Raw genomic sequence first — 27,900 nt, forward strand, 5'->3', positions numbered from 1 at the left:
AAACCGCAGCATGGTCTCAGTGGGCTTGGAGCCTAGAAGCAGCCAAACACACGTGTATGCAGGTCGCTATTTAAGTGCAACAATCTTGAACGCGGCGATAAACCCCATTCTACCCTTGATCTTCACAGGTCCACTCCGAGTGAACCAAAGGCAGCAATGTTGAAAATAACTCATTCAATCACAACATGTATTTGTGTGCTGGTGTTAAATTTTGCGTGCATAGAGGGACCTTTTATTGATATAATGATTCATCGGGTCGCTAACCTGGACTATTATGTATGATGGCAAGATGCCCTTCATTTAACAGGAGACAGGAGACATGGAATCTGTGTGAAATCTACCTCGCTTGAAGCGATCGTTAAATATCGAAAAAAGCGATAAGTTAGAATAAGTTGGTATGATATTGCCTCGTACTGATCTTTTTGAGGAATACTGCAGTTTGTCAGTTACCAGGTCTGGTCCAGACAGACCACTGACCAACACACCTCACGGCATCGGAGACACTGACGCAAACCCAGTTTGTGACTTCCCTGGTTCATAGTCACCTGTCCAGGGCCCACCTGCACTAAGTGATCCCGCAGCTTAAACCCCCATACCGGATCACAGGGCTTACACACCTTAGCATTAAAACTTTATGCACGTGGCCTTTAATGAAAACGTTTAAACAAAAGCCACATTGCCAAGAGTAACTAAATGGACAGGTGGACATACGTATGTTATACTATGTCTCCATAAAATATTTACGTCACATAAAACAAACAGATTTCGTTTCAAATATATTGCAATACTTTTCAAGAGCTGTTTTGAACCTTAAGTTTGCAATGTTTCGGCAACTGTTTTCAGCATACCGTATTTCCTCTATTAGACGCGCGGGCTTCTATTTATTTCGGACAAGCCTTTGACCCAGCGTCAATTAGAGGCCCGGCGTCTATTGGAGGAAATACGGTAGTAACGCTTTGATAAATGTTCGTAATTGTTTGTAATGCCAACATAAACCAATGTTTAAGTATTGGAGAAAACACTTTCCCTCGGTTTTGGTAGACAGAGCATGCCCTGGGGAGAGGGAAAAACCGCTTCGCCCCCTTGGTTTTTCCCTCTCCCCAGGGCATGCTCTGTCTACCAAAACCGAGGGAAAGTGTTTTTCCATACTTATAAACCGTCTAAATTGATTAAATGTTATAACGAGCCTCTATAAATGAGGCGCTTCATTAAAGCGCTTCCTTGAAGACGTGATATCATAACTTGCACGTGAAATTCGCTGACTTGCCAGGCGTTCAAGAGCACTTGGATGTGTCAACAACAAAACACAACTAAAATACGTACTTTTAAATGAAAGTGAAATCTTCGGTTTCTAAATGTTTGTGTTGCAATATTCCACTTCTTTTCAACTTTTCAAATGAAATTTCGCAAAATTTAAAGGTGTTTTTTGCTTTACAAGATTATCGATTTTAAACAATCCAACTGTTACATAGAGGTAGTTGTGACGTAACGGCTAGCAGTTACTGCACGTTCAAATTGTGCAGCAATGATAAGCACTTGATTAAAAGCACCTGTTTTGAAACCTCACTGTCCTTTCACCAGAGACTCTGAAGTAGAAAGATGAGCGACGACGAAGAAAGCGATGACTTTTCTTATCGATTTGGAAAGCCATTAACCGAAAAAGAGCTTGATAAACGTTTGGAAATATGTGGATCGAAATTTTGAATCGCTACTAGTTGTCATTTTTTCAGTTACTTGGTTAAACCTGGGATTTGAGGTATTACATTAAAAGTAAAGCCTCCCGAACGAAAATAAACCTCATAATAAGTTTTACTATGAAAGTAAAACCTCATAGTAGGTTTTACTTTCAAAGTAAAACCTCTTAGTAGGTTTTACTTTGAAAGTAAAACCTCACAATAGGTTTTAATGCCTATAGAAAGAACTCTCTTATTTAATAGCGATCCCAATGAAAAGGTTTATAACTACTCACCATATTGTCAATATTTCAACTGAAGTCCAAAAAAATATAAACCAAGACTTTCAGAGACGACTGAAGCAAAGCGAAAGCATGTTGGAAGTGAAAACATATCAAATTCAATGAAAGTGACGTTTAAGCATCTTGTGAACAACATTTCACTTCATGAAAGAAACAAAGATACATAGGGTAAAAATGAGATCATTCACATCGTCATTGTCAAAACACATGGGGCGCGTTGCAAGCCACGAACCGCTAAGAGAAAGCAAATTAATCGCTCATCCCGGTGTCTGCAACAGTTCGAAGCGCTTGCGCACTCTTCCAAAATGGCGGCGCAAATAGCGCTTGGATGCCTTGAGTGAAGAGTGAGTGAGTTTGATTTTACGCCGCTTTTAGCAATATTCCAGCAATTTCACGGCGGGGGACACCAGAAATGGGCTTCACACATTGTACCCATGTCGGGAATCGAACCCGGGTCTTCGGTGTGACGAGCGAACGCTTTAACCACTAGGGGCACGTTGCAAGCCACGAATCGCTAAGAGAAAGCAAATTAATCGCTCATCCCGGGGTCTGCAACAGTTGGAAGTGCTTGCGCACTCTTCCAAAACGGCGGCGCAACTACCGCTTGATTGCCTTGACGTTATGAAGATCATAATAGAAGAGGCTCGATGACGAGCGGTCTGTAAATAATCGAGTCTGGACTAGACAATCCAGTGTTTGACTCCATGAACATTGATCTACGCCATTGGGATACGATGACATTCATGAACCAAGTCAGCGAGCCTGACCACCCGATCCCGTTAGTTGCCTTTTACGACAAGCATAGTTACCTTTTACGACAAGTATAGTTACCTTTAACGGTAAGCATTGTTAATTCTTTTTGGAAAAGCTGTGACATTGTGGAGACTATTTTTCGGATAAACATTGAACTCTACAGGAGATAATAGCGTCACATTGTTTCAGAAAATATGTTACTCAGTAACCTTGAAGGTCATCATTTCACATGAATGAAAAATTGATAAAGACCAATGTATTATTTAATTTTGGATACAAGCATAACCAAGCAATTGCCAAAGTACAATAAACACAATGGATCTATCTTCAGTGAGTGAGTTGGGTTTAACGCCGCTTTTAACAGTACTCTAGTTATATCGCGGCGTGTCAGCTTAATGTGTGAGGAACAAACCTAGAAACATAATCGTGGCGAACCGGGATTCGAACCCACTATCATAGAATTCTGGCGTGCCCAAGGGACTCAACTCTGCACAGCAAATCGCCGCGCCTTTGTCGACTGAGCCACACGTGCCCCCTGGATCTATCTTCAACTATAATGACTGTTCAGGAAAACGATGAACTTCGGTAACTTTTTGATAACAGATATGCGTTTGGTGTTCAATAGTTTATCAAACTTAAAGATGTTTGGCCAATCGTAATAATATCTATCAATTAAATAAAAAATACCGGAATATAAACACTCGTGTCGTAAACACTGCATGACATGAACACTCATATAATATCCTATATATATTCAACTATTTAACACAAAGCTCTACTTGCCGAGTGTGACGTCAGACTCGGATGTCCACACAATGCATTCAGAGCACACACAGCACAACATTATATAACGCCATTCAGACCTTCAGGCTAGGTGAACTAAAACATGTTGACTTCATACCGCTCGCGTTTAGACTAGCAATGCATCAGTCATCAATGTAAATAATCGAGTCAGGTTCAGGCAATCAAGTGATCGATAGCGTGAACAACAGCCCGCTCAACTGGGACACGATGCCACACCATTGTAAACCACAAGACTCGTTTGACAAGTATGGGTCCCCAGAATCCCCACAAGGAAACAAGAATTCAAAAAGATTTATGTAGTTCGTGAATATGTTTGGCAACCATGAATGATATATCTGTGCGGTCTCGATGTTGAATTCAGACGGAAATGTGAGCAGTGTGTGGCTTAAGGGCGTTTATAACGATGCCCCAGTCATAGCACAGCAGCTAACGTTAAGATGGGATTCGCATGTTGAGGTAAAAGTTAAACCAGACTAATATGTGTTTAACCGACAAACACTTAAAAAAGATATCGGATGTACAATCAAAGTAATGTAAATGACCACCCCACCCATACTTCCCCCACTTATTGCAAAGAAATCAAAAGAAACGGGGGAAAAAACAAAACAAAGAAAGAAAAAAATAATAATAAAACAGCAACACTAACAACAAAAACACATCCAACAAACAAAATTCAAGCATAAAAAAACAACAAAACAAGCCAAAATAAATCGAGAAAAAGATGAAAATTATAATATCGTTTCGGCCTTTATTGATGTTTTTGAAAGTAAAAATAGTGTGGCCACAGTTTGAGGGGCTTCATCGTGATTTATATGTAGTGTGATGATGCTTCAATATGGCGGCGGCCGGGGCTGCATGTCTCAAGTCAACATGACTGAAATACGAACCTGTGCACAGCAAACACGCCCTTCCTGTTGATTTAAACCAGATCAAACCGGAATATCACGATCCGACAGCGCCTCAATGTGCTTAAAAGCTGTGCAGGCAGACTGGATGGTCCACACACACACACACACACACACACACACACACACACACACACACACACACATATATATAATGTATTCAAATGTGATGATACATAAATATATTTAAGATAAAGCTGCAAGGAGGCCTAAGTATATAATATTACTACAAAGTGTACAATGATTGTGTGTAATAACATTCCGACATTTGCACATCTGTACTTCAGCGATTTTCAATGCTGATTGGCCATATCAGCCATATGACGTGACAGTGCTTCAATGTTAAGAAAATACGATATGTCGTCATCCATTGTACGTGATGTCACAGATTGATTACATTACGTCATCTGAACTATAGGCTGCCTCAGTAAAGTTTCTCTGTACAGTTGACATTTAATACATTTTTCTTCATTTCTTTCAATGTCAATGAGCAAAAAATAACATCGGTATGGCACACATGAGAGTGAAGTAATTTATTAATACCCATTTTTCTCTCAATCCTTTTGAGCTTTAGAAAAATGCACTGATCACGACCTCCATCTTAGAAAATCACAATTGTCGAGTGACGGCAACAATCTATGACGTCAGTCTAGTGTGACGTCATTCAGACCTACGCCACAATCAGATTCGAATGACGCCAACAGTGCCTTTCGGATGGGGTAAACAAAACACTGGTGCGCATGCAGTGATATATGCTCTACATGCACATACGATATTTATGAACTCGGTTATTTCTAACCCAATGGGTAATAAATAGAATGCAGTAAACTACGGTTATAACGAACTTATAGTAGAGACCGCTAATTTTAGTTCCTTATAACCGTAATTCGTTATAAACATATATACATCATATATACAGCAAATTGCTTGGACAAAAAATTCATTTCGTTATACGCGCCAGTTCGTTATAAGCGTGTTCGTTATAAACGAAGTTTACGACTCGAAAGGCTCGGGACTTATCGGTAATTCATGAGAGGCTTATTTACTCGTAGCTCGGTGGCTATTTTCTAATTTATAAAGAAAAAAACAACAACGACGTAGTACTGACGTGTTATCAACAGCTAGTCAACACTGTTGACATCGTTTATTTAAGATAACAGCTTGGCCTATTTCAGACGCAGACTGATAACAACAGGTACGTATCAAGGTGTAAACTTGTCATTTCTGGAACCTAGAAATAAGATGCCTTTTGGAATGGACAGAGTTGTGTAGACAACCCATCTAAAATAACACTTATTTTGGTTGGATATGTTTTATATGTAAGCTGGCCCGTGATCCGGGGTGGAATAGGTCTTCAGCAACCCATGCTTGCCGTAAAAGGCGACTATGCTTGTTGTAAGAGGCGACTAACGGGATCGGGTGGTCAGGCTCGCTGACTTGGTTGAAGCATATCATCGTATCCCAATTCGTGGATCGAGGCTCATGATGTCAATCACTGGATTGTCTGGTCCTGACTCAATTATTCACAGACTGTCGTCATATAGCGTAATATTGCTGAGTGCGGTGTTAAACAACAAACAAACAAAATATGTAAGCTCATGGAAAAATCGTAATCAACCCCAAACCCACAAATGTTGTTAAATGCAAAACATGGCAAAAGAAGAGACAATAAGTCGGGCAAAAATCGCTTTCTAATTGTGCACATGCATTCACCATGACTATTTCTGGGGATGATTTTGAAACCTTTAAAACTAAAGTGGCCTCTTAGAGTTTGGAGTATGCATATATCGCATGGGCGGCCTCATGGGTGTGTCATCCCCTGAAGTTGTAAATGGACATATCCAATCGCATGTGCATAGTGTATACACAAGGGCGGATCCAGTATTTTTAAAAGGGAGGGGTCCAATATATCAAAATCCTCTCTCAGTCCATTTTACTGCCTACAACATGCTACATTTGGATTCTGAAAGGGGAAAAAGGGGACCGCCTGGACTCCCGTCTCTGAATCAGCCTATGTATACACCACCCCCGCTTATCCAGTGTATTATATTTCCCATTTCATATACTACAGAGGGTTAAACGAAACTGCTGCTGCTCTCTCTCTCTCTCTCTCTCTCTCTCTCTCTCTCTCTCTCTCTCCTAACAGTTTATTTTATGTCTATAAGTTCTATGTTTGACCCTCATCTGTAATATCTTCATCTACGCTCTATTATTTTCTCAGTTGCTCATTCCTAATCCGTTCCTGTTCTTGACCTTAGTCCTTTCGAACAAAAGTCCTTTCAAAATACCACCCACGTGTTATCGTCACGAACTTGAGTGTCCCCGCACTGCTCATGCGCCCGGTGGATATTGATACCCGGCTGTACGTCATGTACGTTCTAGACTAACATTTAGTCTCTGAAATCTTATATTACACAATATCCGTCTTGACTCTAAAAATAAAAAAAATCCCTATGCTGATTTCATAGAGCTAGCTTGAACTGGCTACACTTGCTTTTGTATGCATTTCTAGATTATTATTTTTTCATAAAATAAATATATTCCACGGTCATGGTGCAGGACTAAGTACGTCCCAGTGTGATCGATTTCAGACGTCAACATGCCGGTTCCTTCCTTCAGACAATCAAAATCAAGCCAACACCCTTAGTACATTGCTTCGTTACGCTATATAAGCAGATTACACAGGACACACACACTTACTAAAGACAAAACGTCATAAGTATAAATTAATATAAGTGTATATCATATTACGTACACGCCTATGAATTCATGGAAATAAATTGTACTTGAAATTGTGAAAAATAATAATGTGTATGAATAATGTGTCTACCAACAACAACTGGCGACAAAAAATGCAAGAAGCCATTGCCACGGGAGACACCAGCCAGCCATGAACCGTTACTAGGGAACCTATCTGCCTAGTGCTTGGGACTTATTGCTTTGATCTTTGTCAGTGCTATTATCTAGCTGCCTTCCATTTGCCCATTGCTATTTCTATTGTTTTACCTATCAGTGCTATTTATCCCCGGCCTCCCGTTTGCCTAATATCCATTGCCAATCACCAATCAGTGATAATTTAAGTCCTGTCATTCCAGTTGCCATAACTGTCAGCGCTAATTACTGTAAAGTGTTGGCTTCCGATGTCTATTGCTAATCACCTGTCAGCGCAACTAATATGTTGACTTCCCTTGTTAAGTTTCCACCTTCTGTCATCTTTTTACTTTTGTTGTTCTTCAATCTCATTAAAATCAGAACTTAGTTCTCGCTTTCGCTAAACAAAGCGAGAACTAAGATATGATTTTATGAGAATTGTTGTTCTTACTTGTACATACATATGCTCTCTGTCTCATAGCATTCATTCACCTGCAGGAGTAAGCATATACTCCGAAACGTTGTGTTCCTCAAAAATAAAGAAATTGACATCCATAAATTCTCTTCCTATGCGTATCACTTCTAAATGCCTTTCAAAGACTTAATGTGTAAGATATTTTCTACTTTTTTTCTAGAATTAATTAATATTTTAAATTAAAATAAAATGTATTAATTATTATCTTTTCAGATCATATATTACAATTTAATACGAAAAAATAGCTTGCGTTATTTGCTTTAGTTGTTTTAACGTACAATGTGTTTATTTTCGCTTATAGTTAATCATTGTGTGCTTCCGTGAATGCGCTCATATTTTCTCTTTGTTCATTTAGAGTGCAACACAAACACACATTTTTATTACCCATATATCTAAATGAAATATAAAGAGGCTATAAAATAACTCGCGTGTCTGTTTCCTATCCATGTAAAATCAATCATCAGGAAGAAGTACTATCAATACGTTCATCGACTCACTACTTATCTACGCATGGCTGAGAAAGCGTGGCGAGTTGTTTTACTTTTCATTCATAAACTCCAAGGGGAGACAATCGATCGTGACGTCATTGCCCAACATGGCGGGTAGTAAGGTGCTTGCTTCCTGAAGTACTCATATACACATTGTTTTTGCAGGTAAAGATATTACTCACGCTTTCACTTGTGCGACTCGATGAATTTCATGTATCAGTTGTTGTGTGTCCCTCGGTTAAACAAGTTGTTAGATTTCTTGCAGTTTGGAGATTCACTTCGAAATATATTCTTGGCGCGGCGGATCTAAGCGTGACATTGAAAGGGGAAGTAGTTTTATGTTTGTGGCGTTTATTATCCTCCTTCTCACTGAATGCAGCTTACGTTAAAGTTTGTTTGAGTTGTGGCGGTAAAGTGAATGTAAGTTTCTCTGTAAGTTATAGTTTAGCAGTATTGATTATGGAACAGAGTGTTGTTATTGTCAACGATGTTTGAAAGTTCGACTCAGTTCCTGTCAAAACTGTCTGTTCTGTGACGAGTCTGCAGTAGCAAGATTTGTCTGTTCTGTGGCGAGTGTGCATCTGCAAGGGCTGGAAGTGCAGCACCTTTCATTTCTTGTGATGATCATTCCGATTTACATTCATGTCAAGTGAGCTCAGACACTGTTCTTGTGAAGTTTGAATCTATGATTCATTGTGATGTCATAAATGATTCATTGTGATGTCATAATTGGCCTGATGATGTCACTCGCAGTGTTGGGAATTGGGGAGTACTTCACCCTACTAGGTGTACCTTTGTTTAGTTTCATTTAGCGCAGCACAGAGCTTTTAATTCTTGCATTGCCAGCTTGAAGTTCAGCTGGGAAAATGTTTTTATCCAATTATCCAACACTTTATTTAGCAAGGGACCACAGACGCTACCACAAATAATTAGTGTTTGTTTAAGTGATCAGCACCCTGGTTGTTTACCTTGATGCAATGCAGAGTAGCCATTTGTCTCAGCGAAACTTCATAAAAATCGTAGGATTTTCCTGAAATTACTTTGGATTATATTGTTAAAAGAGCTGAGATAGCTCACCTATACCCTAACTCACAACTAACTCGACCTGTGAAAATCTGGGGTTGAATAGGTCTTCAGCAAACATTGCCTGTCGTAAAAGGTGACTATGGTTGTCTTAAGAGGTGACTATCGGGATCGGGTGGTCAGGCTTATTGACTTGGTTGAAGCATATCATTGTATCCCAATTGCTTGGATCGATGCTCATGATATCAATCACTGGATTTTCTGGTCAAGAATCAATTATTTACAGACCGCCGACATACAGCTGGACTATTGCTGAGTGCGGCATGAAACAACCAACCAACCAACCTTTTCACGATTAGCTATAAAATAGGAAAGATATGTCAGTGTTCCACCAATGTCATCGTATCCCAATTGCATGGATCGATGCTCATGATGTCAATCACTAGATTGTCTGGTCCAGACTTGAATATTTACAGACCGCCGTCATATAGCTGGAATTTTGCTGAGTGCGGCGTTAAACAACAAACAAACACAACCTACCCTCAGGTTTGGAAAGGGATTGCTTGATCAGAAATGGGATCCAAGGGCTAAGAATAGAATTTGGGGTAACCCACCCTAACCCAAACCCAGCTTTAACCCGGATCAGAGAAGCAGCAGATCAGTAAGTGAGAGCTGCAGCCCGAGTCAAAATGTGCTGTAAGCTGCACCCTTTCAACTGAAATCTTACGGGGAATTATGTTGGGAAGCTGGAATCATGATTGAACACCAAAATAAGGCGATCACCTTATGAATGACAAATGATGATTGATTATTATTATTTTTTTTTTTTATAATGTCACTTCTTTTCTTGTCTTTTCTTTTTTTTTCTTTTTTTTTTATTCCCATCATTTCAAATACAAAGTATACATGGAACATATTACATTAAGATCAGCATGGTATATATTCAAATCGCCTTGTACATTCAGTAGTTTGTTTCTCTGGTAGATCTATATATAAGGTAGGGGCGGTCGGGTAGCCTAGTGGTTAAAGCGTTCGATCGCCACGCTGAAGACCCGGGTTCGATTCCTGACATGGGTACAAATTGTGAAGCCCATTTCTGGTGTCCCCCGCCGTGATATTGCTGGAATATTCCTAAAAGCGGTGTAAAACCATACTCACTCACTCACTATATATAAGGTTTCTATACAGAATAACAGACAAATTGTAATATTAAATCTTTTTTTATAATGTCACTGTGAATGATACCAAACTAGTAAATAATTATACATACTCATCATGGTCACGCTGTATGTAACACATGTCTATAGTCAAACAAGACTGATATGGATGATTTACGAATCTCCTGACTGGACATTGATTAATTGGTACTGGTAGTAATAGATGAATGAAAACAGAATCATGATACACACATTATACAATTCCAATTCAGTTCTTATTCTATTACCTTGTCTTGCCTCCAGTGCTCAATCGTTTCCCACATGGCTCTGTCAGCACGACGTCCTGTGGAAACATTTTGTACAAAAATACTACACCAGTCAATTAACATAAGTGTCATTTCTTCACAATCCTCAGGCTACATAACACTTAAGTCATAGTCCCGAGTCATCTTCTTATCTTCAGAAAGGATTTGAAATTTTGTTCGCTGTCAAAAAGACTAAAATATTGTTTCAAAATACGATCATATTCATGATTGTAGACAGTGTTTGACACTAACACTGGTTTGCTGGTACGAGTCTAGCATATTTTCTTAAGGACCAGTAAAATTAGACAGATGCTGGTCTGGTGGTCTTTTGTTATTTTGGGTACTAACAATCACAAAGTAATTAAAGTTTGGATGGTGTTGAAGTCATCGACTGAACTCTGAACTCCCATGAAAAGCAGCCACCTTAACACCTTACAGTGGGTACCTCCTAGGCTGGTTTCTCATATTAATTGCGCAAAGAAAAATACCTTTTAAAACCGTTTTGGTCAGGGCCATTGTGTCCAGTAGACAAGTTAGGTTTTCAATGTGCTGGCAGTTTGGACCTCTGACATGTTTTGGTCAGTGACAAACACTGGCAGACAACAGTTCATGTCATTGGTGCTGTGTGTATGGGTAGCCTAACGCTTTCTTCATGTTCTTTCAAGGGTATCCGTAGTTTCGTATATTTTAGTGTCGCCTGTTCCTGTTCGTAGCTGTATAATTAAGTGGATAATGGTTACCTCCCTTGAACATATGCGGACAGCTTGCCCACCATTTCCAACACATTTCTGCGGCTTTTGATCTTCTTTTTTGCGTCTGAAAGTTCTGAGTTGTGTCAGTGATATTATGCATTTGGGTTTCTTAGGATGTATGATCATATGAACAAATGAACTCTGCAGTTAGCAGATGAAACGACTCTACTTTGTGTAAGATGTTTTGAACATAAGTGAAATTTAAGAATTGCTATAATTATATAGAACTGTTTATGTCTTGTTTATGACTAAAAAGGATGTAAAATGTCTAACATCAGGTCTGAAATGCTCAGTTGTAGAAACTGACACTGGCGAAAAGTCATAAAACAAGAGGTCGCCCTGACATCTCTGTAAGGGGACACCAGAAGGATCTCATCAAGTTGACATCAGTAGTATCACTACATGTATATTGTGTGACATTTTGGAAACTGTAGAAGACTTTGAGGAAAGTAGTTTTAGTGTGGCAGATGCTGAAATACCCATGATCAAAGTTCCGATTACACTCAGAGACAAACTGATCTGTGCTGAAATAAACAGTCTACTAAAAGCACCAACACATGCTTTTGAATCCACACATGGTTGTCATGGGACTGTTGTTAGTGTGTCCTCCTTAACTAGTATCATTCAGGAGTTTGAATCCACACATGGTTGTCATGGGGCTGTGGTTAGTGTGTCCTCCTTAACCAGTATCATTCAGGAGTTTGAATCCACACATGGTTGTCATGGGGCTGTGGTTAGTGTGTCCACCTTATCCAGTACCATACAGGAGTTTGAATCCACACATGGTTGTCTTGGGGCTGTGGTTGGTGTGTCCTCCTCATGCAGTATCATACAGGAGTTTGAATCCACACACAGGCGTCATTGGGCTGTTTTTAGTGTGTCCACCTTATCCAGTACCATACAGGAGTTTGAATCCACACATGGTTGTCTTGGGGCTGTGGTTGGTGTGTCCTCCTCATGCAGTATCATACAGGAGTTTGAATCCACACATGGTTGTCATGGGGCTGTGGTTAGTGTGTCCTCCTTATCCAATATCATACAAGAGTTTGAATCCACACATGGTTGTCATGGGGCTGAATTTGGTGTGTCCTCATGCAGTATCATACAGAATTGTTTTTTTTTACCTGTGGTTGAAAGGGATGAAGCTATGCTAACTTGGTGTGCATCTGATTTTCTTTTGTGATCAGATCTTCAGCTCGTTTCACTTCTCCAATTTTAAGTTGACAATCAGTGACATTCCTTGACACCTTTGAGAAATGTTTAAATGTAGCATTACACCACAACCAACTCATTCACTATGATGTCGATATACTGTCAACATGATGCTCATGCCTGTCACTGTCGGGGCTTCTGGATCAGGGGAGATAACTCATTCACTATGATGTTGATATACTGTCAACATGATGATCATGCCTGTCACTGTCGGGGCTTCTGGATCAGGGGAGATAACTCATTCACTATGATGTTGATATACTGTCAACATGATGATCATGCCTGTCACTGCCGGGGCTTCTGGATCAGGGGAGATAACTCATTCACTATGATGTTGATATACTGTCAACATGATGCTCATGCCTGTCACTGTCGGCGCTTCTGGATCAGGGGAGATAACTCAGGCCATTCATAACTGAACATCCAATTCTGATCAATGTGGTCCAATCCCGGCCATTTCCTAAACACGGTTTCTCAATAATCAGTCATGTGACCCACCACAGGTTTTCGGATTGAACTTTGAACTCATTGATGCCAGTGGGAAGTTTTCTTATAAAAAATAACTTCAAAAGTTTACTGGAAGTGAAATGGAGTTTAACATTGCATTCAAGATTGCACTTATATCGCGACATGTTTTTCGTTGCTGCGTTGCCTCTTGTATCAGTTTGGAGTTATGCCGGCTATATATTGCTAGCCCACTAAGATACCATGACACTGTTTAAAATGGATATTCCACTGAGCCAACCAGTCCTTGTTTTAGCCCCTTAATGCCAAGCACCAGGCAGGGTAACAACATGTACCATCTTATAATGTCTTTTGGTATGACATGGCCAGGGATTGAACCAGGGGTCCGGAAACCGTCATATGCGCCGGACATGTCCGATTGGGAATCTCAAATGTCCGGTTTAAAATATTGCTTACTGGACATTTTAAAAAGTATTGTCCGGACATTCTTAAATTTTGACCGGACATGATCAACAGTTAGGACTGAGCAGTTTCTGTCTGCAGTTGCAACACAATGAAGATTAACTACACTGACAAGCTTTGTTTGTTTTGATTGCTGTAAATACATCGTACTTACATGGTAGTCCAATCGGTCAATCACTGTAATAGGCAATAAACTGAGTTGACACTGATTAATCGAGGATTAATTACTGAGAACATCTTGTAAATTTGAGTGAAAGGTGTTTACAACTGTACATAAATACCTTGCATCATCGATGTACCTCATTATCCTCACAATGCTACGATACGTAACCTCAGACAAGTAGCGAAAGCGTGACGATAGCCAGTCGACCAATGCAGATCAGTCGAGCAGATCTGCCAAACCTTCAAAGTCTGGGCGATCATTTTGTAAGTTCGAGGCTAACGACTTTCACTTGGTTGACATACAATGAGGATTTGCAGATTTTATTGTTTTCAGTAGCTAGTAGTATATTGAATCTTGATTGACCGCCATTTGGCTTTCTCGGACGATCGATATCAAATTTTTTTATGGTCAATAATTAAGTACAGATGAAAAAAGTATTCAAATAACTATTGCTATCAACGATATTTTAGTATTTGTGATTAAATTATCTGTCTTGTTTTTAAAAAAATCTTTAGTTTAAAAAACCCCTTTTCCTGTGAGGTCACGTGATAACCAATTATGGGATAATAGTCTCGATCCAAATGTTACAACGCATACACTTGAGCAAACTCATGAATATAACTCATGAATATTAATTAGACCGTTCGCTACGTTAACAGATCGTTATTATATCAGAAACAAACGTATGTTTTCCATGTATATCTAAAATGATATTATTTGTTATTAGTTGTCCGGTGAATTAAACAATTTAAATTGAAACAATTCATAATTCATCATATAATGAATACGTAAACTTGTACTGTGTGAAAAGTCGTACTAAAATACACTATTTGAAGGGGGCGTGGCCTAAATGCAAATGTCCGATTGGGATTTTAAATTTTCCGGACCCCTGGATTGAACCACTGACGTTCTGGTCTCTGAGCAGTACCCTATCCACTACAGCATGGAGATGGCCCAAAGGTTTACTTGATGTTGTTATGTATACTGTCTTACAGTGTTTACATTCGACAGTGTTCATTGTAAAGTAGGTTCATTTACCATGTTTACCATTTACCATGTCGTCTAAGGCCCCGCAATTCGCTATGCAGAGTTGCGTCCCTTGGGCACGCCAGAAATCTATGATTGTGGGTTCGAATCCCGGTTCACCCCAATTATGTTTCAAGGTTTGTGCTCGTGGATTTCACCGAAGTGGTAAACATCCAAGACCTGCATCACTGGGGGCTTTCCTCCCACATTAAGCTGACATGCTGTGTAATAACTGGAATTCTGTTAAAAGCGGCATTAAACCCAACTCACTCACTCACTATCATGGTATGTATTGTAGTTACATAAGAATGATTACTGAGGCAACATATTGCTATTGTTAAGAACTCTTCCTTATATTCAACCAGATTGTGTACTTCCATTTATGTGGTTGCTGTGCAGAGTTGCATCCCTTGGGCACCCCCGAAACCTGTGATCGTGGGTTCCACCTGGATTCACCCTGATTATGTTTCTAGGTTTGTCAGCACCATACCCGTGCTTGTAGATTAACTGCATCACTTCAGGCTTTCCTCGCGTATCAAGCTAACTCGTCGCGATATAACTGGAACACTGTTCAAAGCGGTGTTAACCAAACTCACTCACTGCCATTGATGCTGTTCACCATGTTTTTTTGTTTTTTTTGTGTGTTTTTTCATGATTATGATATTTTTTATTCTTTTCGCATTTCTGATGTGTGTTTCCCTGTTCCAGGTGAAGGTCTGAGTGAGGGAGTGTTGCTGTGCAGCAAGATATTCACCGGCAGGTCCCAGCAGGTATGTGAAGGCCAGGCTGAGGACAGCATTGATGGGCCATCAGTATTGATATGTTGGCTGGAATATATCATTAAAGCACACATAGAATTTTATTTTTTTTAAAAACTCGTCCAGTGGACAAGTGGAAATCTCAGGCTTGACTGGTCTTGCTTCAGGTTTACTATGTCAGCATTAGAAAATGGCACAAATCCTGTAGTCCTTGCCAAATTGCCCAGTAGTTAAGATGTCAAAAGGAGTTATAGAAATTTCCCAATTGTATGAGTTTCGCTGTAAGATAACATTATAAGGACTAGTGGACAGAAAATGTTAGTTTCTACCACTGTATGTTTACAAATTCTGTTGATTTTATTCAGTTCCAAATTGAAGGACTGAGAAAGGGTAAAGAATTATAGCCCTCAAATGTTATTAGTCAATGAGGACGACCATCACTGTTTTCTTTTTTGTGCTCAGCACAAATTAGTAGTGTGGGGTAGAGGAGTAGCGTGAATTTCAAAGGCTGTAATGAATTCTGACTTGATGACACCTCAGTTCCTTGTTGGGGCAGCTGTTGGCTGTTTCCTCTTCAGATATAGGTTCATTTCCATACATCCTTGTGTGAAGCCTGATCTTAATGTTACTACCATAGAGCTGGAATATTGCTGAGCTTAAAATAAAACCATAGTCTCTCCTGTACAATAACAAGGACTTGCAATTTTCATAATTGAGGAGCGGTGGTAGGGTAGCCTAGTGGTTAAAGCGTTCGCTCGTCACGCAGAAGACCCGGGTTTGATTCCCGACATGGGTACAATGTGTGAAGCCCATTTCTGGTGTCCCCCTCCGTGATATTGCTGGAATATTGCTAAAAGCGGCGTAAAACCATACTCACTCACTCACTCACTCATAACTGAGGCAGGCAAAATTCAGAACTATGACTGTCTAAAGAGAGAGTGGGTGAGTCTTTGAACCGAAATCATTTATATAATAGTGTGACACAGTGTTTGAAATAATTTTAAGACCCCAAAAGACAGTCGAGTAGGTGACCCATTGTGTTGCCTGTCCATCTTCAAAGTTACCTGCCTGCATTTGAACATTAGAAATATTGAAAAATCACTAAACATAAGAACCAAATCATGTCTTTATTCAGTTGAAAGAATACAAACAGTCACTTGAGAATCTATACAAGGAGTTGTATATATAATGAACAATGAATTTCCATCATATATACAGCAAGTTATTTGGTGGTGTGAAATAGTTTTATGGTTATTCAACGTGCATGCATGTATGTTTGTGGTTGAACTTAGTAGTCTGGTTTCATAATGCTAGCCCACCAGATACCATGCTGCAGCCTAACATGGATCCCTAAATCAGACACAGTGTCCCATCCAGTGAAATAAATTTAAGACCCAAAAAGACAGTCGAGCAGGTGACCCATAAGTGTTGCCTGCCCATCTTCAAAGTTCAGACATTAGAAAAATTGAAAAATCACTAAAAATATGAGACAAATCATGTCTTGATTCAGTTGAAATATTGCAAAGAATATACTCGAGAAGCTATACAAGGAGTTATTATAATAAGTGAATACGTAAGTAATCTTTAAATTATCTGCCAGACGGAATTGTGAAATTCATAAACATGGGTTTAATTCTGACAAAATCAGAAATGTTCAAACCTGGATTATGACTTGAACCCATGATCTTTAGATTCTGGCTAAGGGACACAACTTCACAGCACATTGCAGTGCTTGAGACTCTGGCTAATTCAAGTTTCATTTTAATCTATTTGACATCCAAAGACACTCAGGTGAGTCACCTGGCTAATTGAAAACTTTTGCTGTATTGTAATCATCCATCCAACATTCACAGACAACACGCAAGTCACTGCTACACCATACTGAAAATTTTATTTTTGGGCCATTACTGTGTCACTTTTGTATGTTATGGAATGAGATTTGGTATATTTTTATTTACTTGTGAGATTCAAAATATTCAAATTTTGACTTTGTGTTGACAGGTTCTTAAATTCTCTCAAACTGTGTATTTGTCTCTGAAACTTCCTCTATACTGAAACTGCCAGATTTTGGGTGCTAAACTTATGTCATGTGTTTCTACTTTAGATGATGTATTTTGTTCAAATCATGGTAGGTGGGATAAGGTGATCGTATCTCCCATACTTTAACATCGACTTACCACAGTCATAGCGCTAAGGTGATCGTAACTCCCATACTTTAACATCGACTTACCACAGTCATAGCGCTAAGGTGATCGTAACTCCCATACTTTAACATAGACTTACCACAGTCATAGCGCTAAGGTGATCGTAACTCCCATACTTTAACATAGACTTACCACAGTCATAGCGCTAAGGTGATCGTAACTCCCATACCTTAACATAGACTTACCACAGTCATGGCGCTAGGGTGATCGTAACTCCCATACCTTAACATAAACTGACAACAGTCATGGCGCTAAGGTGATCGTAACTCCCATACCTTAACATAGACTTACAACAGGCATAGCGCTAAGGTGATCGTAACTCCCATACCTTAACATAGACTTACAACAGTCATAGCGCTAAGGTGATCGTATCTCCCATACCTTAACATTGACTTACCACAGTCATAGTGCTAAGGTGACCGTAACTCCCATACCTTAACATAGACTTACCACAGTCATAGTGCTAAGGTGACCGTAACTCCCATACCTTAACATAGACTTACCACAGTCATAGTGCTAAGGTGATCATAACTCCCATACATTCACATAGACTTACAACAGTCATAGCGCTAAGGTGATCGTATCTCCCATACCTTAACATAGACTTACCACAGTCATAGTGCTAAGGTGATCGTATCTCCCATACCTTCACATAGACCTACCACAGTCATAGCGCTAAGGTGAACGTATCTCCCATACCTTCACATAGACCTACCACAGTCATAGCGCTAAGGTGAACGTATCTCCCATACCTTAACATAAACTGACAACAGTCATGGCGCTAAGGTGATCGTAACTCCCATACCTTAACATAGACTTACAACAGTCATAGCGCTAAGGTGATCGTATCTCCCATACCTTCACATAGACTTACCACAGTCATAGTGCTAAGGTGACCGTAACTCCCATACCTTAACATAGACTTACCACAGTCATAGTGCTAAGGTGATCGTATCTCCCATACCTTCACATAGACCTACCACAGTCATAGTGCTAAGGTGATCGTATCTCCCATACCTTCACATAGACCTACCACAGTCATAGCGCTAAGGTGAACGTATCTCCCATACTTTAACATAAACTTACCACAGTCATAGCGCTAGGGTGATCGTAACTCCCATACCTTAACATAGACTTACCACAGTCATGGCGCTAGGGTGATCGTAACTCCCATACCTTAACATAAACTGACAACAGTCATGGCGCTAAGGTGATCGTAACTCCCATACCTTAACATAGACTTACAACAGTCATAGCGCTAAGGTGATCGTATCTCCCATACCTTAACATAGACTTACAACAGGCATAGCGCTAAGGTGATCGTAACTCCCATACCTTAACATAGACTTATCACAGTCATAGTGCTAAGGTGACCGTAACTCCCATACCTTAACATAGACTTACCACAGTCATAGTGCTAAGGTGACCGTAACTCCCATACCTTAACATAGACTTACCACAGTCATAGTGCTAAGGTGACCGTAACTCCCATACCTTAACATAGACTTACCACAGTCATAGTGCTAAGGTGATCATAACTCCCATACCTTCACATAGACTTACAACAGTCATAGCGCTAAGGTGATCGTATCTCCCATACCTTAACATAGACTTACCACAGTCATAGTGCTAAGGTGATCGTATCTCCCATACCTTCACATAGACCTACCACAGTCATAGCGCTAAGGGGAACGTATCTCCCATACCTTAACATAGACTTACCACAGTCATAGTGCTAAGGTGACCGTAACTCCCATACCTTAACATAGACTTATCACAGTCATAGTGCTAAGGTGATCGTATCTCCCATACCTTCACATAGACCTACCACAGTCATAGCGCTAAGGTGAACGTATCTCCCATACCTTAACATAGACTTACCACAGTCATAGTGCTAAGGTGACCGTAACTCCCATACCTTAACATAGACTTACCACAGTCATAGTGCTAAGGTGATCGTATCTCCCATACCTTCACATAGACCTACCACAGTCATAGTGCTAAGGTGATCGTATCTCCCATACCTTCACATAGACCTACCACAGTCATAGCGCTAAGGTGATCGTATCTCCCATACCTTAACATAGACTTACCACAGTAATAATACTGAGGTTGTTTTGTACAAAGGCACCCTGGACTGCCACTTTTATCTTCGACGACATTTTAGATGAGGTTCTGTGCCACAGATATTTTTAACTTTTGTACAATATTACAGCTAGTGATCTATGTGTAGTCTTACTACTTCGGGGGGGGGCATGTGTTTGCAGGAATATCACATAAGATCTCCCACAATCCCGAGTGGAAGTGTTGCTAGATAATAGTGCAATCATTCCATGCTCCTTCTAACATATGCTCACTCACAAACTCTACCTGTTAACTATATCTCAGACCAGTGAGTGAGTGAGTGAGTTTACACGTTTACCACTTCAGGGAAACCCATGAGCACGGGTATGGTGCTGACAAACCTAGAAACATAATCGGGGCAAACTGGGATTCGAACCCACAATCATAGATTTCTGGCGTGCCCAAGGGACGCAACTCTGCACAGCGAATTGCGGCGCCTTAGACAACTGGGGCACCCCTCAGACCAGTCAGAGCAACCAAGAAATGTCAAGTTGGGTCAGTGGGCAGGGAGTGTTTTTATTTTCATATGGACCATTAAATAATTACTGATATCCAAAATGACATGCTGATTTGGGCTCAATACAACTGATTTAGTTTTTAAAGTTTTGTGTTGGGCTATTACCCATCAGCAGCCTGTGTTAGTCCTGCACCAGGACTGAGGTATATACTTATTTTATGAAAGAAAACACAATATAGAAACGTAGACAAAAGCAAGTCTAGGCAGCTCTACCTAGCTCTATTCTATTATTTTTTTATTTTTAGAGTCAAGAAGGGTATTGTGTAATATAAGATTTCATAGGCTAAATGTTAGTATGAAATCAGCATCGGGAAATTTAAAAAAAATAAATTTTAGAGTCAAGAAGGGTATCGTGTAATATAAGATATCATAGGCTAAATGTTAGTATGAAATCAGCATCGAGAATTTTTTATTTTTTTATTTTTAGAGTCAAGAAGGGTATTGTGTAATATAAGATATCATAGGCTAAATGTTAGTATGAAATCAGCATTGAGATTTTTTTGGATTTTTTTTTAGAGTCCAGAAGGGTATTGTGTAATATAAGATTTCATAGGCTAAATGTCTGAGCCCGTGTCTGTATTACAACACATACAGGCTACACATCAGCATATGACAACCAGGAAGTAAAGTTCTACAGGCTAACAGGAACAGTACTCCCGTGGTATGTGATCCCATGCAGGTAGGACTGATTTCGCAATGCCAAGTTCAGCAATGAATTGGAGAGATGGGTAGACTGTGGTATTACATGACCAGTTGCAAGGAGTATGGTATTAAGTATCCAAAGGTATATAGTGAAAACAACATTTTATTCAGCGAAGCAGAGTTTACATCCCATGTATACTAGTTCATTGAAGGTCAGCTAGAATTAGCTGGAGGCCAAGTTTAACAAGGATTTATTCATGTGTTTCACTGGTTGACATTTGACTCAAGGATGCAAGTGAAGATGTCTTCAGAACTTTGGAATGTCTAAAGTTGTTGGGTGATTAGCCACCGTTTTGGAAATAGGACCGTCAAAACTTTCAACATAAATGTTTTCTTAGTGTTAGATAGCAGTTAATCTGTCCATCAATACAAATTGAACTTTTTTGGGTGTGTAAACAATTACACACTGATCCAGAGCTCCAGATAACTTTTTGAGCAATTGAGTCTTCACCCTTGGGGTTCTGTTTTAATTGGGTTATTACATTTTTAATTGGGTAACCAATATGTTTTTCACTCATCTATTCACCACTCTATTGGGTTTTTCCCCAAATTAGTGAACATTTTAAGATTTAAAAAAATGAAATGATGTTTTAGATGTATATGACTGTTCTAACTATATAGGCTTGACTCAGAAAGTAAATTAGCTCGTAAATGTGTTTTGAAAATTAGCTCCATTGTACACATGCTGAAAAAGCTTCATTGGGTATTTACGCAAATGTTTTTATACGTTTGAGTTTTTCATTTAATGCATGTTTCTGGACACAAGTTAATTGAAAGTAATTGGGTTTTGAATATTTTTTAGGGGTATTTTACGCTAATACGCAGCTTATCTGTAACTCTGCTGATCACAAAGCTATTGCTTTGAACCATGTATGCAATAAATCGTCCATCTTTCCTCACTCAGCAGTAATATCAGGGTGGGCACATGTTTAAAGATGCATGAATATATACAAATCTAAAAAGCATTTGATAAGAGATGGGTATTGTGTTTGTATTTCAATATGTTTAAAAAAACTACAGATGCCTGAACATCGATATGTATGACACTGGACAGGTGTAGTTTTGATTGCAGATGTGCGCTAGAAAATGAAAGTGAAAAAATGTACTGTCACGGCGTCCATGTTGATCAGCACATGCAGGAAACACATAATATACATATTTTGTTTTTCTATGTCAGCGTTATGTGACATATTATTAAAAAAAAGAAATATTGAAAATCCTCTTTGATCATGTTCATGTAATCAATACCAGTAGTTGCAGACACTTGTACGTTGACATCTGAATGAAATGAGACAGTTTTATCGTGTATTTTGACAAGGCTGTCCTTGAGACTGCTGTTTTGTGGTTGGGATGCATGTGACTAAGGTTAGTACCACACAACTCCCGGCTGTGACATTCTGTAATTAATCCTGACAGTGGGTGTGAAATGCCTTTGTTTCAGGGAATGGACTGCAGCTAGAGTCGTCAGGGTCACTTGGACAGCCTGAGGTAGCAGTATTAATAACAGTATTCAGGTTTGTTTCCTGGGCTAATGGTTTAACCCCCTTGCACTATGACACTGCAAATATTAGCACTGATTGATCAATGTAGAATATCACATTTGTAAATTTTAATAAATTCATTATTAAAGTTTCTTTCTTCTTAGTTTAATAATCATGATAATGTGATCATTAATATTAAATTTAAAATATTATATTGATATTAAAAGATGACATCCGTATGTTGTTCTATTAATGTTGTGTTGGTATTGTAAGATGTAAGATGTCATATTATGCTGGAAGTTGTTTGCATGAAGATGTTTTATATTGTAACCATGGTAACTGTACACAGTGAAGTCAACAATGACAGCAGTAGAGATGTAGGGAGGAAGCCAGTGCTATAATAGTTGCTAGGTCCTGCATCTTATGTGGTTCTTGCATTCTTTGATGTTTATTATTTGAAGCTGTGATTTTCCAAGAATTATAACAAAACAGGCTACGATCTATTCAGGCAGTTTGAACAATTGCTCGTACTAGAAATATTTACCAGTTTGATTAATTATGTTGAAACAAGGAATCGACTCCAAGTAATAATAAGGCCTTATATTTTTTTGAGTTGGTTTATGACCAAAATTAAAATGATATTTTGTGTGAAATGAAAAAATAAGAAATGATAAATGATACCTATACAAATCCTACAGCTAAATTAATCTATTATCTTTCGATGTCATATTGCAGTCTTGCTCCCGTAATGGTTTCACCTTCAAGAATGCTTTTCAGTTATTAGTAACAGTTCTATCTTGAAGTTGAAATTTAAAAATATACAAATTTCAACCATTTACACTGATTTTGGGCCCAAATTTTGTAAAGCAACTAGTAAAAAACAAAAGGCCAAATGTTCAGAGGAAACCCAAATGTCCTTCACACAAGAAAGAAGGATTGTGTCTTATATGCGTAGAGTAGGAACCAAACACAAACAGTTTTAGAGCCATTTGACTGAACAAACACTTTTATCACTCCAGGATTTTGTCACTGAAGAACGGAGCTCTGACGGTGTGATTCTTGGAATATCACTTGTTCTTTGAGAGGTTTTATTCCCATGGTGTACTTACCTTGTATTATGGGTTTTGGTTCCCTTAATTTAATGTTTATCGAATTGGTTTTATTTTTCCATCTCCCCATTCCATTGGATTTGAGTACATATGCACTGAAAGTTGGGCAAAGAAATAAAAAGCCATCATTACTGTGGCAATATAGAGAAACACATCAAAATTGTTGCAGTGCGACTAAATAAATTATTTGAAATTTTCTAAATCTTTCCACTTTTGAAATATGAATACACTTGTTCAACATGTTCAAAGTGAAGGGAAAATTAGAAGTCTGCATAAAATCAAGAATTGGACATTTTGATTCCAATAGAGTTATCTCCCTTGGACCATGCTCTCTCAAAGCTTTTTAGGAAACTTTTAATTATTGGTTTATTCTGATCTGTGATACTAAGAGAGAAATGGATAAATGTGTTTTATTGAATCATTATTTTATGAAAACAACAAACAAAGTTAATGATCAGATTAGATGGTCATTAAGTGAAGATTGTAATGAGACGTTAGGAGCTTTCAGTCATGATGTGATATTATATGTAATGTGGTTTGGCTTTTCCCAGCAGAGTGTGGCAGTAGATCTAGTTGCCATGACGACGTTGTATCTCTACAAGGCGTTACATCGCTACAACCCGGAAGAACATAATCATGACACTAGTTGTTACATCCTGATAGATCCTGGTGATAATCTAGAATTAACATCAGCTGATTTGGATCAAGTACGGGGACTTGCATGTTTTTACCTTCTTGTTTGTTTGCTTGTGTTGTTGTTGTGTGGGTTCTGGAGACAAACAATGTATCAGAAAAGTAGCAGATGATTGACAACAGTAACATTGCTTCATTGACTTAAGGCTTAACAAAATAATAGTCTTGGTTCTCAGGCACTGCCAGCATCATCATGAAGTCCGCCGCATGTTTTGTTTATATTTCCATATTAACAAAAAATACAAAATCCCAATTCTTAAAAACAATGCGATCCACAGTTACTTCCCTTTACGTGCGCACTGCTTTACTGCACATCTCGTGTTATGGTCATGGAGGCCAGGGCACGGGTATATGCTTGTATATATTATGTTTATGTTGGTGTTCCCAGGTTGATGGTACACAACTGTTGATTTGGTTACATACTAGTTTGAACAAGCAAAAAAAACCAACAACCATTGCCCACCCACACTATATTTTCAAAAGCCATTGTCTGAGAACCAATTCTTTTATTTTTTTAAGCCTAAGCAATGTTCAAAACCAATGGAAGAAATCTGAAAGGCAATACAGTTTTAACAGATATTTGATAATTTGACCAATGAATACTCACATCAGGGAAACAACCAATGCTTACACTTTCTGGAACTTGTCTTTCTCAAAGCGAAATCATTGCAGTCTCAGAAACCTCAAGCCCATAATAAAAGGGGATTTCAATTTTAGTTTGAAGGAAATCAACCATTGACGCCCTGAACTAGGTGTGTATTTAGCACCAGAATAAAAATTTAACTTATACCGTATATGACTGTGGATAAGCCGTGTAACCTGCAATCTGCAGTTTCGAAAATTTTACTTATTTTATCTGTATTCAACGTAATAAGCGCCCAGGGCGCTCTCAAAATTAGAAATAGGGGGTTCTTATTAGTATCTAATTTTGGTGAAAGAGTTTAAAGATCGTAAATTTCATGGTTTATGCTGACATCCTGAAATGATACAAAAGAAAAGTCTATGCGTATTATACAGGACAGATATATTTTTCCAGACTTTAATTGCCCGTAATTAAGGGTGCGTATAACACACGAGTGCGTATTATACACGAATAATAAGTCTTGTTTACATTGATCAATTGGAAGGGTGCTAACTGGGATTGTTCACTAGCCCATGTTTTAGCAAATATCGCCGTGAGCGCTTTTTAGAGCAGGGCGCTTATTACGTTGAATACGGTAGTCATACTTTATTTTTCCATTCTCATTTTGATTGCATTTAGGATGCACTATTTTGCATCTGGTTAACCCTGTCTATATACCATAGGACAATAGGAATTACATGCAGTAATAAGCTTCTGGTTTGAAGTTATTTTTGGGTCAGTCCACCTCCGTGTTCTAGTGGTAGAGTGTCCGCCTGGATACCAAATGACGTTAAAAGATGGTACTTGTTGTTACCCTGTCTGGCGCTCGGCATTAAAGGGCTAAAACAAGGACTGGTCAGCTCGGAGCCAGTATACTGTGTCTGAGTGGGGCATTCATGTTAAACTGCGGCATGGTATCTCAGTGAGCTAGCACTATAAATCTGCATCAGTCCGGACTAGTACAAGCAGCCACACAAACACACACACACACACACGTACATGCACGTCGCTATATAAGTGCCATAATCTTGGACGCGACGTTAAACCCCATTTCACCTCACCTCACACCTGTTTTGGGTCAAAGCTTTATATTCAAAATCATGATTTATTAATTTCTGAGTGTCAGGCAATGGTGTTTGCTCCAGGCTCCACAACGTGTTTGCATTTGTTTCGAAGTTTCTGTTGTTACACTTCAAATCACTAATTTAAATATATCCATATTTTGTAATTTCTAGATATTTGTAATATCGTGTTTGAGTTAACATTGAAATAGGAACTAGTTCATCATATATCTACAACTTATCATCCAAATATTCTACCATCTTCTGTTTTCTTGTTAAATGTGTATTAGATAAAACATACCAGCTCAGCTTTTGTTGGGATACTGAAACACTTTCTTTTCTTGGGATACTGAAACACTTTCTTTTGTTGGGATACTGAAACACTTTCTTTTCTTGGGATACTGAAACACTTTCTTTTGTTGGGATACTGAAACACTGAAACACTTTCTTTTGTTGGGATACTGAAACACTTTCTTTTGTTGGGATTCTGAAACACTTTCTTTTGTTGGGATACTGAAACACTCTCTTTTGTTGGGATACTGAAACACTTTCTTTTGTTGGGATACTGAAACACGTTCTTTTGTTGGGATACTGAAACACTTTCTTTTCTTGGGATACTGAAACACTGAAACACTTTCTTTTGTTGGGATACTGAAACACTTTCTTTTGTTGGGATACTGAAACACTTTCTTTTGTTGGGATACTGAAACACTTTCTTTTGTTGGGATACTGAAACACTTTCTTTTGTTCGGATACTGAAACACTCTCTTTTGTTGGGATACTGAAACACTTTCTTTTGTTCGGATACTGAAACACTTTCTTTTGTTGGGATACTGAAACACTTTCTTTTGTTGGGATACTGAAACACTTTCTTTTCTTGGGATACTGAAACACGGAAACACTTTCTTTTCTTGGGATACTGAAACACTTTCTTTTGTTGGGATTCTGAAACACTTTCTTTTCTTGGGATACTGAAACACTCTCTTTTGTTGGGATACTGAAACACTTTCTTTTCTTGGGATACTGAAACACTTTCTTTTGTTGGGATACTGAAACACTGAAACACTTTCTTTTGTTGGGATACTGAAACACTTTCTTTTGTTGGGATACTGAAACACTTTCTTTTGTTGGGATACTGAAACACTTTCTTTTGTTGGGATACTGAAACACTGAAACACTTTCTTTTGTTGGGATACTGAAACACTTTCTTTTCTTGGGATACTGAAACACTTTCTTTTCTTGGGATACTGAAACACTTTCTTTTGTTGGGATACTGAAACACTGAAACACTTTCTTTTGTTGGGATACTGAAACACTTTCTTTTGTTGGGATTCTGAAACACTTTCTTTTGTTGGGATACTGAAACACTTTCTTTTGTTGGGATACTGAAACACTTTCTTTTGTTGGGATACTGAAACACTGAAACACTTTCTTTTGTTGGGATACTGAAACACTTTCTTTTGTTGGGATACTGAAACACTTTCTTTTCTTGGGATACTGAAACACTTTCTTTTCTTGGGATACTGAAACACTGAAACACTTTCTTTTGTTGGGATACTGAAACACTTTCTTTTCTTGGGATACTGAAACACTTTCTTTTCTTGGGATACTGAAACACTTTCTTTTGTTGGGATACTGAAACACTGAAACACTTTCTTTTGTTGGGATACTGAAACACTGAAACACTCTCTTTTGTTGGGATTCTGAATCTTTTGTTGGGATACTGAAACACTTTCTTTTCTTGGGATTCTGAATCTTTTGTTGGGATACTGAAACACTCTCATCTTTATTTA

The 27,900-nt window shown here is 38.7% G+C and overlaps 1 protein-coding gene across 4 annotated transcripts in view; it reads left to right on the forward strand.

Annotated features, from left to right (window-relative positions):
- The first annotated feature begins 8,365 nt into the window (after positions 1–8,365).
- The window catches only part of LOC139478242 (phosphatidylinositol 3-kinase regulatory subunit alpha-like), a 224,304-nt gene continuing 204,769 nt past the window's right edge, over positions 8,366–27,900 (forward strand). The window contains exons 1-4 of one of the 4 annotated variants that reach the window (XM_071260656.1): positions 8,366–8,436; positions 15,545–15,606; positions 22,583–22,655; positions 24,283–24,438. In XM_071260656.1, coding sequence (XP_071116757.1) covers positions 24,310–24,438 — 129 coding nt within the window. In that variant the 5' untranslated portion in view covers positions 8,366–8,436; positions 15,545–15,606; positions 22,583–22,655; positions 24,283–24,309. Of the gene's footprint in view, positions 8,437–15,544; positions 15,607–21,060; positions 21,119–22,582; positions 22,656–24,282; positions 24,439–27,900 lie in introns of those variants that run through there. The other 3 variants (XM_071260657.1, XM_071260659.1, XM_071260658.1) reach the window with 3 other exon arrangements.

Source organism: Haliotis cracherodii, unplaced genomic scaffold (assembly GCF_022045235.1).
Source record: "Haliotis cracherodii isolate W230 unplaced genomic scaffold, xgHalCrac1.p SCAF_4, whole genome shotgun sequence".
Lineage (NCBI taxonomy): Eukaryota > Metazoa > Mollusca > Gastropoda > Lepetellida > Haliotidae > Haliotis > Haliotis cracherodii.